The 13,661-nt window shown below is 37.1% G+C and overlaps 1 protein-coding gene across 1 annotated transcript in view; it reads left to right on the top strand.

Moving 5' to 3' along the window:
* Positions 1-13,661, top strand: part of LOC108572655 — a 25,273-nt gene that overhangs the window by 6,812 nt on the left and 4,800 nt on the right. Inside the window, exons 11-24 of the mRNA XM_017934917.1 lie at positions 702-932; positions 1,124-1,531; positions 1,761-1,964; positions 2,328-2,727; positions 3,206-3,453; positions 3,543-3,821; positions 3,910-4,109; positions 4,170-4,467; positions 4,668-4,818; positions 5,074-5,239; positions 6,221-6,377; positions 6,560-6,738; positions 7,297-7,726; positions 8,675-8,754. Coding sequence (XP_017790406.1) covers positions 702-932; positions 1,124-1,531; positions 1,761-1,964; positions 2,328-2,727; positions 3,206-3,453; positions 3,543-3,821; positions 3,910-4,109; positions 4,170-4,467; positions 4,668-4,818; positions 5,074-5,239; positions 6,221-6,377; positions 6,560-6,738; positions 7,297-7,726; positions 8,675-8,754 — 3,431 coding nt within the window. The remainder of the gene's footprint in view (positions 1-701; positions 933-1,123; positions 1,532-1,760; positions 1,965-2,327; positions 2,728-3,205; positions 3,454-3,542; positions 3,822-3,909; positions 4,110-4,169; positions 4,468-4,667; positions 4,819-5,073; positions 5,240-6,220; positions 6,378-6,559; positions 6,739-7,296; positions 7,727-8,674; positions 8,755-13,661) is intronic.

Genomic DNA, 13,661 nt, shown 5'->3' with positions numbered 1-13,661 from the left:
TATGTTTTTTCACCGTAAAATAAAAACGATTATTTTGAAACATATTTAGTGTGATTTACCAGTATATTCACTATTTATGCGTGCATTGTATTGTGGATCTATAATAACACAAAGAAGTGAGGCACAACGGGTTCCTATGTTCCACAAAAATACAAAAGTGCTGCGTTCACAAAGCGTTCATGATCGACTGTAGCGATTGTAAAATCTTCAATTAACACTTCCATGAAAACACATAGTCTATTTACCGTAATACTGCGAATTAAAAAAAAAATAAAAAGACCAAACTGCAACTGTTAAAACAATTCACGTTATAGTAAAGGGTATACATATACCGAAAAGTAGAAACTTAAAAAACATATTTTAAAACGTCGATAATTTCATTAACCATAATCTCAAAACAAACTCTGGAGTTAGGCCACCATTCCACTCATAACCTTGATTTACATCAGTCCTGGGATCTCAATTTGAAATTTCGTCTTTTCGCGCCTCTACTAAAAGATCTAACAATTAGATCTCTACTCTTTAGGAGAAATAGCCTCCCTTTCGTTATTTTTTTATATTACTATTACAAGTCACATAATCAATTCTCCCTTGTTTTATGTTAAATTGAATTCCAGGTGTCACGATAAATAAATAAATAGAACAAAATATATATTGTATTAACTATTGTAATTTAAATGCGTGATACTATTATGCATTAGGTCTGGTGGGATGTATGCGTGAAATACGAGTGAACGACGAGAGAATAGAGCCTAGATACGTGATCAACACCGAAAGAGTGATCGGAGAGGTGGCTCTGGATAATTGCCAATTCGTGGACCCTTGTACCAGACCGAACACTTGCGAGCATGGTGCCAAGTGTTCGGTGAAGGAGGAAGGAATCACCTGTGATTGCGTCGACACTGGTTACTTCGGCAAAAATTGTCACTTCGGTGAGTGAATTCGAGAAATTCTTCGGAAAATTCACAAGAAAATTACACAAGGGAACAACATAAAAAGAATTATATCTTAGAGATACAAATAGAGACTCCGAGTTTAACAATTGATCGAGTATATTAATTCGAACATCGTTCGAGTGAGAAAATTTCTGACCACAAGTTAATTCCGAAAAATGATTTTTCAGCTGAATACAGGAAGACTTGCGAAGAATTAGCTTTATTGGGCTACACTCAAGACGACGTCTACAAAATCGACATCGACGGAAACGGCAGATTTCCGCCAGCTCTCGTGAAATGCGAGTTTCAATCTATCGAAGACTCGACGAAAACTATCGTCGAGCATAATCTACCCTCGCAAGTCGACGTCAGATCCATCGCTGAGTCTGATTTCACGTTCAACATCAAGTACCGACAATTCACCGCGGAGATGCTGCAAGAATTGATCTCACACTCGTTGTACTGCAGTCAGTACGTCAAGTATGATTGTTACAAAGCGCCTTTAGAGTTGCACAGTGCCACTTGGTTTCTTAGCTCGAAAGGAACTACCGTTGACTACATTGGAAACGTGAACAGAGGATCCTGCCCATGTGGAAGTGAGTGTTGAAGTCTTGCCGCTGTTTAATTGAAAATGAACTTGCTATGTGAAATAATAACGAACCTCAGTTTGTATCAAATTTGGTACAGAAGTGAATTTGTAGAGTAGGTACAATAGCACGAATACAAATCCTCGTAAATTTTTGAAATATTCTCAAAGTTGAGTTTGACGCGGAGAGCTAGTCATTTCATCCCACAATATTAATAGTCTCTTGTGTTCGCGTTTAGTGAACAGAACATGCGTAGACCCGAACCTAAGCTGCAACTGTGATGTCTCCGCCGGAAATGCTGGAAAATGGCTATCCGACGAAGGATACTACGAAACTCCAGACTCTTTGGGAATCACAGGAATGGTGTTTCTGCAACAAAGGGATCTCGAGGAAGATGCACAAGGACGAATCACTTTGGGACCTCTGGAATGTGTCGAAACCAGTGAGTAATGCTCTGATTACCCAAACAGTATTGTAGGAACCGACGACGGAAAAATATTGAGGGACCCCCAACGGGAATCAAACCCAGGACCCTTCGGCTTAGCAAGCCGAGGCTATGCGCACTACACTAACTACTCCCTCTCTATTCTCCCTTGTCCGTTTCCTATTTAGGTATGGAGGCCCCGATACTGCAGTATTGTAGGAACATAGGAATTCCTTGTGTACCACTTGGAGTGCAGCAATAGGAATTCCTTTGTTCCACTTTGTGTCAAGAACGAATTTTTCCTGGAACTTTTTGAACAGAGTAGTAATTATTAAAATAAATTTTTACCAAACAACTGGATACAATTCAATTATTTTTCAGATACACAGAAATACGTCGTCACTTTCACGACTTCTCAGTCGTACATCGAAGTGCCAGGTTGGAGAAAAGGAGATATAGCTTTCAGTTTTCGAACAACCGGGGAGAAAGCTATTCTGTTATATCAACCACCTATCAGAAGCAATTACCCATCCTTCATGGTTGCTCTAACTTCAGAATATCGATTAACGTTTAATTTCACTTTAAACACCGGCACCATAAGGGAATTAGAGGTTAAGAGCAGAAGAAAATTGAACAACGGCGAATGGCAGAAGATCTGGATCGACTACAACGATTATCATGTAAGATTCATGATCAATACTGACTACCAAATGGTCGACCTGTTGCCTGAAGAAGAATTCGGACCCTTTGAGGGCTCCATGTTCATAGGTGGAGCCACTGCGTGAGTACTTTTCACGAAAATTCTTTTGAAACCATTGCTCAGAGCTACTCAGTCGCAATACTGACAAATTAATTTTATTTATTTACACGTAGAAATTGGAAAATTAAAAGATAGAACCTGTTATACAGTTCGTTCAACTCTGTTTACTTATCAATGATCTTAGAATTCAAATGAAAGTGAAGAATAACTTTATATGATGCTCTAATCACACTACAACCTAACAGCTAACTCAAGTTTTTATTTTCAACGATCTCTATTCGTAAATAGCATTCTGAAAAATATCAGCTCGAAATGTCCAAAGAGTATGAGTACAAAACTAACTCAACTTATACATATGGAGATAATTTATCGTTTCTTTGGACGATTAAGTTAAGTTACCTTTGTACTCATACACCTTGGACAGTGAACGTGTTGAACATGTTTCGATAGCTTCGATAGTTTATCCAAAACAAAACGACAAATGATCATGGTCCGTTAGGGAGCACTTGAGGACTTCTTCCGTCCGTCAGGGACTCATCGGCTGTTTTCGAGGTTTAGTCGTGAACGGCGAGATCCTGGACATTCACAGCTACATGTCAGTCCACCTGTCCGAAATCATAAAAGACTGCAAGCCTTCCTGTCAGCCGAACAAGTGTGAGAACGGTGCCAGGTGCGTAGAACTGTGGAGCAACTTCGAGTGCGTATGCGAGAACAGATGGGCTCACCTTGGCACCTATTGCGAGAGGAGTAAGCTTCTGCACCCACTTTCAACTCACCTGTCGTCGAATTCCTTTCACATTGATCCTCTTAATTTTCATCCTTGACCAATTTCTCAGACATAAACAGCAAAGCGTTGACGTTCACGTCGCAAGGCGCATTCCTGGGGAAGAATTACTTCGGCACAGATGAAGAAGACGAAGAGAAGTTACTGTTGAAGAGTATACTCTTGCAAAATATCCTGATAAACCTGAGGACCTACGATACCCATTCGTTGATCCTTTATGCGAACGACCACTTGAACAACTTTGCTCATCTATACATTTACAATGGCACCAGCATAGTGTACCTCTTCAACGCTGGCAACGAAATAAAGAATATTACTGTGGAGCATCCAGGTAATACAACGAAACCAAAGTGTTAGAAATGACAAAGAAGAAACATCTTTAACCAACGAGTGTCGACTAATTACGATGAAAATTACAGGCGTAAACACAGGAATTTCCGTTCAAATCGCGATAATTCGAACCGAGAAAACGACGACGTTGCACGTGAACGAGTACAACGCTACCCTAAACGCCACTCCAATATTGCTGGACACATATTCGAACAAACCCTGGGTGAACCCAGAAAAGGAGGTGCTGGCGCCTCAAAGACCACCGGCACCGCCTACCAACTACTTCCAGGTGAGATTTCAGACTTTCGAGTTGAATGGAATGTACGCAATGATCAGCAATCTTACATAGGTGAATCTAGGGGGTTTCGATCCGGACGCTCTGCTGAGAGTCGGCAAGGAGGACATGCAGATAAAGGGTTACGTTGGATGTCTTCGAGGACTAATGATAGGGGAGTACCTGGTTGACCTGCCGAGCTTGGCAAACGAGGCGAATCACGAAGGTAGCAGAGGTGTACTGCCCAATTGTCAGATGAAGTGTGACGCTATGCCTTGCAAGAATTTAGGCATCTGCACGGAGGACTTCGGCAGACAGGAGTCCTCGTGCAACTGCGAGCTGACGTCCTATTTCGGAGAGCACTGTGCCGACGGTGAGACATTTCATTAGGCTGGCCAATAAGTTTGTGCGGTTTTTAACGTCTAAATGACACAGCCAAATTTTTTCATGAAAACGTAATTTATTAAAAAAAGTTACGGATCATTACACCCTGAAATTCCTGGCAAAGCTGTCAAACTTCCGCGTTTCGGAATTACTCGAACTCAGTAGGACAAAATACGCATTTTCTGCTAGAAAAGGGAGCGGACTTCAGCGGTGAGAGCGTTCTGCAACGCGAATTCGACATTGTCGGTGAAGTGAGTCAGGTGAAGGTTCAACTAGCTTTTTCGACCAACGAACTTCGACAACGCACCACGGCGCTTCTGCTTTTGCAGTCGGAGAATAAGTAAGCTCTCTACGATTCTTTGCTACTCCTTAAGGACCTCGTACACCTTGAGATCTGTATCGATACATCGAACGTCAAACATTTTTCGCCGTCTGTAGCTAAGGACTAGCCCGAAGTAGTTTCAGGACAGTGACAGAGATTGTGAAATACACATCTCAACGTGTACGGGTGTCCTTTATTCGTTGATCTCCGAAATTCTGACCACATGGAATTTTCTTCGAATCCTGGATGTCTTTCGAAAGTTTTTTCTTCCAGAAGAACCTACTACTTACTGGTTGCGCTGACGTCAGAAGGTCAGCTGATCTTCGAAGAAGACAGAGAAGGCTCCGCTTACGGAGTGCGTCTGAACGACAGGAATTTCCTAAACGGAGCCCGGCACAGTGTTTATTATGTCCGGGACAATAATACTGCAACGCTTCTGGTACGTAATGTATAAGGTGTCTCACTAATAACAAACTGCTAAATTATTTCCATTGTTGTTGGAAGTAAAAAATGAAAATGACCGAAAGGAATCTATATAGTTTCAGGATGTACATTTTGCAAAAAATCTTCTCAAGGCTATAACAGTGTATTAAAATGTTTTTTATAACACCAAGACGAATTCAGCGACCTATAGAATTATGACCTAAAAGTGACCTTAAACAGTAAAAAAAAATGTTGATGACCAGGGAATGATCTTTAAGACGATTTTGACTATACCGACTGTTGGTGACTTTGACTTTACAACTACAGCTACACGCCGTTTTTTCTCTGTTACTAAAGATGTTGAAGAAAAATATTCTCTTTGATACCTACAATCTGAACACACGATCTACACAATTACAACGCTAAATTTGAACGTATTGCCTACATTTATCATGAAATATCAGTTGAATTTCTGAAATACAGTAAAACCTCGATAACTCGAAAACCTCTATAAGACGAAAATTTTCTTCGTTCCCTTCCGCTATGCTGTAAGAACGTATTTTACCTCGACAACTCTTATTCAGAAGAATTCCGACCTCTACAAGTCGAAGTTAACTTCTACATATCAGTCAATCGATCCAATAGGATCAACGGTTCAACGATCGTCAATTGTTTATTTCTTCATAAAGCAATTTGTTATGAAAGATCGAAGGAATAAATTGAAGTACAGTTTTCTCAGGATTATACGTAACAAAATGGATTCCAAACGCAAGCGCAAAACATTATCATTGGCTGATAAAGTAGACATAATTGAAACGGTATAAACTGGATCAAAGAAGGAAAAGGATATAGCTAATGACCTCTCCTACTCGAAAACTCGATAAGTCGAAACCTCTGTAACTCGAAGATTTTTTCGCCTTCCCTTGAGGTTCGAGTTATCGTGGTTTCCGCTGTATCCATTTTCTAAAATGACTGACTGTCCCATTCTGGCACGTAGATCGATCGCGAGCCGGTGCAACTGTTGCCGATCCCAGTGCTGAATCTGGGAGACGACGAGGACGAGAGCCCAGGCGTGACAGAAATCCAGCTAGGCGGTTTGAACACGACAGATTCACGATTCAGCGCGTACAAGGGATACACCGGCTGTCTCAGCAGTGAGTGCCACGTTAAATCACCCCGATTGAAAAAGTCTGTCGAACGAAAGAACGTTACGGATTTCGTCTCGACAGCGAGTGGTGGAACCGTGGTTCTAATAGAATACCGTCTTTCTTATGTTAGACAAAACGATCATCAGCCACATTGAGAATACGAAATGACGGATACCCTCTTCTTGTAGACGTCGTGGTATCGATCAACGGAGGGCCTGGCATGAAGCCACTCGAGGAATATATGCTCTTTACGAAACAGGGCAGTGAAACTGTCAGAGCGACGATACCTGCTGGCGTCAGGAGCGCCCAGTGCGCGGTCTTTCACGCACAACCACGTGGCCCCGATCCGCCCAGAAACGATAGCGTGGTAAGGAATCATTTATTATATTGTCATTGTACTAATGAATAATCTACCTTTCTTTCTTTTTCTTTTTTGACAAATTCAGAATTTTTTTTTTTTAAGTTAGGTATCGGTTGGAAAGTATCGGTTAACTTATTTCTAATTGTTCTGTACGGTTTTGTTTCGCGTTTCTGCTAATATTTTCTGAAGATTTGAGATTTGAGATCTGAATATTTTCTAAAGATTTGAGATTTTCGAATTTCTAAAGATTTGAGATTTAAGATATTCTGAATATTTTCTGAAGATTTGAGAATTGATATATTCTAAGTATTTTCTTAAGATTTGAAAATTAATATTTTCTGAATATTGTCCCAAGATTTTCAAATTAATATTTTCTAAATATTGTCTGAAGATTTCAGATTTCCCGAAGAATCATTTTTCCTATTACCACATCTAACACTTCCAAACAACAATTCCACCAATCACAAAACCCCAAATTGCTGAAAAATAAAAACCATTCAAACACACCACGAAGTGTATCAAATTCAAAAAACAATTGAAAGGAGTGAAAACTTTGTGTCGAAGGGTCGTCAAGACAGAGCCTGGGTGGAGGATCCGCCAGAGAAGATACTGTACAAGTCACAGTACTCCAACGCGACGCAGGAGGAACAAGGTGCTGGTACTTACATCTTCATCGTGCTGTGCTGCGTGTTTGTGAGTGCAGTGATAGGCTGCATCTACGAGGTTTGGCGAAGTGCTCGTAAAGATAGGCGTCGTAGACGTGCCGCAGGAGTCGCAGGATCGTCGCCAGTGTCAGCCTCTAGCTCGCAAAGATGGCAATCGCAACAGTACACGGATCCGTTGGCGGGTGGTGTGAAAACTGTCGGTTTCAAGAATGTGGAAGACGAGAAAAGACCGAATGGCACGCACATGAAACCCACGGGCAAAGAGTACAAGCCGCTGACCAACGCGGATTCGAAAGACATAGTTAACGATAAAAGGGTTCATATTAAAGGTAGGTAGCTTTTAACTCGAAGTTTGCCCAGAAATACGAGGTGTAGTTTCTATATTCTTCTACGTTAGATTTCTGACCTGCTTGAATTTTTCTTCTAACGGACCAATTATTACAAGGCTAATTTGCAGATTTAGAATAGGAAGACGACTTGAGAAGTTTTTAGGGTAAAATACAACACGCCCCAGATTTAAAGAAAAATCGACAGATTTTTCAGTAATTCTTCGAAAAGAATTTTAATTCTTCAAAAAGAAATTGCATCGATTTATTGGATATAACAAAAAGTACCAGAAAATAATTGTTTTTAACATAGATGGCGTATTTTGTAGCACAGAACTGGGGTAAAACGCCCCTAAAAAAATAAGCCATTACTTTATATTATTCTCAAAAAAATATTTGAAACAAAATCAAGGAATAATGGAATTAGGACGAAAAATAGAATATCTAATGAAATTATCGTATTGCCTCGTTGAGATCTTTTTGGGACCACGATGCCCTTAATATTTGTCCTTAATGATCATTTTGATATCCTCATATTTTTTCGTGGTATTTCCGTCAATAATTAGTAAACAAAATAAATTTTTTCTAACTTCACTTGAAACAGAACTCTAGCCTGGTCTAGTTATTTTAAAAACACCCTGTATATTGAAAGATGAACAATGTGTAGGTAGATTATTAGAAACAAGGTAAATCGTGCAGCTTTGAAAGATATTCTTGAGGATTCAGCGTATTTTTATTTCACCCTCTATATACATTACCCAATTTTTCTTGGCTAATAAGAAGCAAACATATAATTAATTGTAGTTTTCCCTATTGCGCGATAGAAGATCAGTTAACCTAACCTAAAGAGTTAAACTAATACACAGAGCTGTTTTATTGTTTTAATCTTTTGTCTCTATAGTTTTCAATCTTTTGTCGAAGGTTTGATTGATTTCTAATTATGCCTTACAGCAGATGAAGAACCAGAGAAGAAGGAGCTCCTAGGGGTAAATACAGGCATCATCACTAAACCTCCGAAACCAAATCCATTCGTAAAGATTTTTTCTTTTTTTTATAAAAATTACGTATTAAGTTCTAAGCAGCATGCAAAGTGGACTTTGGAACAGATTTGTCAATAATAAATGGTATTTCAATGAGAAATGTCCTTGCTTCAACGTTGCAGCAGCAGAACACTGTAATACAATTGATCACTTTGCTAAAAACTGTGTCTACTTTGCAGGCTCCCTTCGAAATGCTTTAAAAACTATTCGAAATAAAGAAAAACCCAGCTATAAATACAAATTAATTTAATAGCTCTAATAGCATGAGAAACATTTTACTAAAGCCTGCACTGATATCGTCAAAATTGCTGCAAAAAATGATAACTAGCATTTAAAAAAAATGAAAGTAAACTTTTGATTATTTCTAATTTGTTAATTATACCAGTTCACTATTTTGCTGTTGCATGCTCCGAAGTACATATACGTTTCTTACCGATCTTTCGATTCAAATAAATAGAATAGAACAGAACTTGCAATATCGAGCTGCTGAAAGAAGAGTCTAAGACTTATAATACTCACCGTGAGAAATAAAAAAATGCATAATCAATCTCATTTTGTTTTCCATTTGAATACAAGGCTAATATTTCAATGTCCTTCGAAAAGACTCACTTATGACATCGAATGCTCGTGAGTACAAAAGTAGATTTTATTTCAAAAGCATTTTTATTCTAAGAACAATATATTGATTAAGCATTTTTTACTCTTCTCGATGAGAATTATTAGGTTCATGCAAAAGTTTCCTTGGTTTGTAAATTAATGGCACTGAAAGGTACTGTGTGTGTATCTTTTCTTTTTTAAATTTTCACAATTGGTATTTACGACGATAAATATATATTGGGTAGTTCGAAAAGTTCGTAGCGAAATGTAGGAAAAATTCAAACTGATATATCTCTGTTTCTAATTGAGATATCGATAAAAACCAAAAGGTATTTTACTCGTTGTTTGAAGACAAATTACTCCCAAGACGAACTATATTTTCCGCGGTGGAGCTTTGCCACGAAAAATTCAAAATCCACGCTCCACTGCAGAAAACATAGTTCGACTTATATCCACCCCTGTTTATCATACGAATAATTCGAGAAGTGCGTTCGATTCACCTTCAACTGTCGAGGAAATTACCGTTGAACTTTTATCACTATGTCGATTAGAAACAGAGATACGATGGTTCAAATTTCGCTACGAAATTTCCAAACAACCCAATAGTATTAATATTATATTATTATTACTTTAACACTTTACCGACCGGTAGCCTATTAATCGGCTTTCTGCCGCCAACGCTTACCGACCGGTAGCCTGTTAATCGCTTCTTTACCACCGACGCTTTTCGACCGATAGCCTATTAATCGGTATAAGAAAAAGCGCATATATTCCCGAGCGATAGCCTAGAGTCTAAACAGAGCCGGTGTCAGCGATGTACAGTATATTCTCCACAAGTGTCAGACCGCAAGGAAGATAAACCTGACACTCGTACAGTCAGGGACTAAGTTTTCGAGCCTCGCGCCCGCCTTTGTAGTTTGCCGAACGTAGTCAAGGACAGCGAATAAAAGATAAGCATGAAACGTGAGTCGAGGCAACCAAGCGATTTAAATATCAACTTTTTTAATTTTATGTTTTTTTATTCCGAAATTTTCCTTAACATATTGATGAGATTTTTCTGATGAAAATGACATAAAACACGACGTAATTTGAACAACATTTACTTATTAACACGTTCACTGTCACGCCAGATTTACAGGTTGCTGTCAGGCGGCCACAAGAAAATACATTTTAAGCATGTACATTAAGCAGCTCATATTTGAGCTGGCAATACACAACAAAACTACTAAACCAAATTAATCACCAGAAAAATTTTCAATATTATTATTGAAGTAAACTTTCGTAGAACGAGAGTGAAAAATTGAAAGAATCAAAAGAAAAAACGCGAATTCGTATCTTTTTCGATTCTAGAATATAAAAAAATTTGAATAAAATAGGCGACGAGAATTGGGGAGAAGCATAAGTTAAACGCGTAAAAATATTCAATAATAAACGAACTAGGAATGAAGCTATTATTTCAATACAGGATGCACTGACTCTAGTATTTACTAAAATTCAAAAATTCTCGTATAAATTCCGAAAATAGATTATTAATTACGGTAAACTACTGAGACGGTTTAATTTAGCGCACTCGTTCCAAATCAGCTCACAATATACAATAATAAATCAACTAACTACTTAACATGCAATTCATGCAAATTCCTTGGATGGTAAATTATTAGTAAACAAAATTCAATATCAGAGAAAATATATGAAAAATTTAAAATTAATTTCAATTGCTGGAAGAAAAGTAACCTCTCAACCTCTCAATTTCAATATCCTATTCGACAAGTCTGAAGAACAACGATGACTAAAATTCAAATGTTTATTTCCCTAAACCTTCAAAATAATTTCGAAATATTTTATTCGAAGCGGAGTATTCCAAGTCAGTATCGATAATTGAAGAAATTATTTGATTGTATTTAAAAGAACCGAAAGGAGAATATTTAAAGTCTGATATTAAATGTCTAGCAAGTACCAGTAATTGGTAAAATGATTTATATTTGTTTTAAAAGGAAAATTTCTAATAGGTATTAGTTAAAATGAATTGTTATTCAGTCTACTGTATTGAAATTCTAATTGATTCTAATGTATACAAGTGTTACAAGAAGGCTGAGTGTGTACAGGGTGGACACTGACTCTAGTATTTACTAAAATTCAAAAATTCTCGTATAAATTCCGAAAATAGATTATTAATTACGGTAAACTACTGAGACGGTTTAATTAAGGGTGGGCATGGTGCTGCTTTAGTTTGAAATGATTTATAAACACATAATTAACAGAGGAAAAACCGTGAAACGGCAAAACGTCTACATTCTAATTGTTATAACATGTAAACAGAACTTTAAATTTAGTGTAAACAGAAAAAATATATAATACAATTTATTTCACGGTATTGCAACAAATAAACGTTGAATCAATATTTAATTCGTATAAAAACAATTATTTAACGTAATAATTTTACCTTCACTATGGCTATTTTTAATCTACGACCACAGGTCAACCTGATTTCTAATCCTTACGAACTTTAAATTCAGTCTAAACTGAGAAAATATATAATACAATTTATTTCACGGTATTGCAACAAACAAACGTTGAATAGATTCTTAATTCGTATAGAAACATTTATTTAAAATAATAATTTCACCTTCACTATGGCTATTTTAAATTTACGACCAAGGGTCAACCTGATTTTTAATCCTCCGAACTTGATTTCACAACGAGAAAGTAATAAGATCGTTGAAACGTACTTATTTGTCAAAGAAACTTGCAAAAATGTATAAATAATAATATGTAATGTTTTAACAAATTTTTGGAAGTATAAATTAATAATAAAATTGTGAAAATTAATAAATTATACGTTATTATAACATTAATAGAATTATGACTAAACCGAAGTTCGAAGTCGAGTATTTAAAGTCTGATATTACGTGCCTAGCGAGTGCCGGTAATTGTTAAAATTTGTTTAATAATTAGTAATAGAAATTCTAATTGATTCTAATGTATACAAGTGTTACAAGAAGGCTGAGTGTGTACAGGGTGGACATAGACTAGCTAGTAGCCCCCGACCACTCTATTCACATCTCAGAACCTTCAGGTCAAAATACGCCGCGAAGTGTCTAGGGCCCAGTATAAAGGGTAAATGATTTCGCGGGACATCGGCGGGTCCTTATATACCTGCGGTACCCTCTCCCCAAAGTCATTAGCAAAATCGTCGGTTAGGTCAGGCGGGAAATTTTCGCGGGAGATTTTCGCGGGAGATTTCCGATATCGTAACACGGTATAATTTATCAATTTTCACAATTTTATTAAAAATTTATACTTCCGACAATTTGTTATAACATTGCATATAACAATTTATACGTTTTTACAATATTCTTCAATGGAAACATAGGTTTTAGCGTTCTCGTTACTTACTCGTGGTTAAATTAATTTCGTAGGGATTAAAAATCAGGTTGACCTGTGGTCGTAGATTAAAAATAACCATAGTACAGCTAAATTTATCGTGTTAAATAATTCTTCTTACACGAATGAAAAATGTATTCAACGTTTGCTTGTTACAATACCATGAAATAAATTATTTGTGCAGTTCTGTGCATTTTCTGTGCAGTTCAACCTAATTTACTTAAATTTACATTGCGAGACAGTATACTGTAACAAGTAGTAACAAGCAAACGTTGAATAAATTCCTAATTCGTATTAAAAAAATTATTTAACACAATAATTTCAGCTTTATTATGATTATTCTTGATAAATGACCACAGGTCAACTTGATTTTTAATCGTTATAATCTTTAAATTCAGTGTGAATAGAGAAAATGTGTAATATAATTCATTTCACGATATTATAACAAACAAACGTTGAATACATTTTTGATTCGTAGGAAAAGAATTATTTAACACGATAATTTTAGCTGTACTATCACTATTTTTAATCTACGACCACAGGTCAACCTGATTTTTAATCCCTACGAAATTAATTTAACCACGAGTAAGTAACGAGAACGCTAAAACCTATGTTTCCATTGAAGAATATTGTAAAAACGTATAAATTGTTATATGCAATGTTATAACAAATTGTCGGAAGTATAAATTTATAACAAAATTGTGAAAATTGATAAATTATACCGTGTTACGATATCGGAAATCTCCCGCGAAAATCTCCCGCGAAAATTTCCCGCCTGACCTAACGGACGATTTTGCTAATGACTTTGGGGAGAGGGTACCGCAGGTATATAAGGACCCTCCGATGTCCCGCGAACTTATTCACCCTTTATACTGGGCCCTAGACACTTCGCGGCGTATTTTGACCTGAAGGTTCTG

This window comes from Habropoda laboriosa, unplaced genomic scaffold, assembly GCF_001263275.1.
Source record: "Habropoda laboriosa isolate 0110345459 unplaced genomic scaffold, ASM126327v1 scaffold22, whole genome shotgun sequence".
Taxonomy (NCBI): domain Eukaryota; kingdom Metazoa; phylum Arthropoda; class Insecta; order Hymenoptera; family Apidae; genus Habropoda; species Habropoda laboriosa.
Note: the sequence above shows the minus strand (reverse complement) of the source record. Positions and strands in the feature narration are given on the sequence as shown.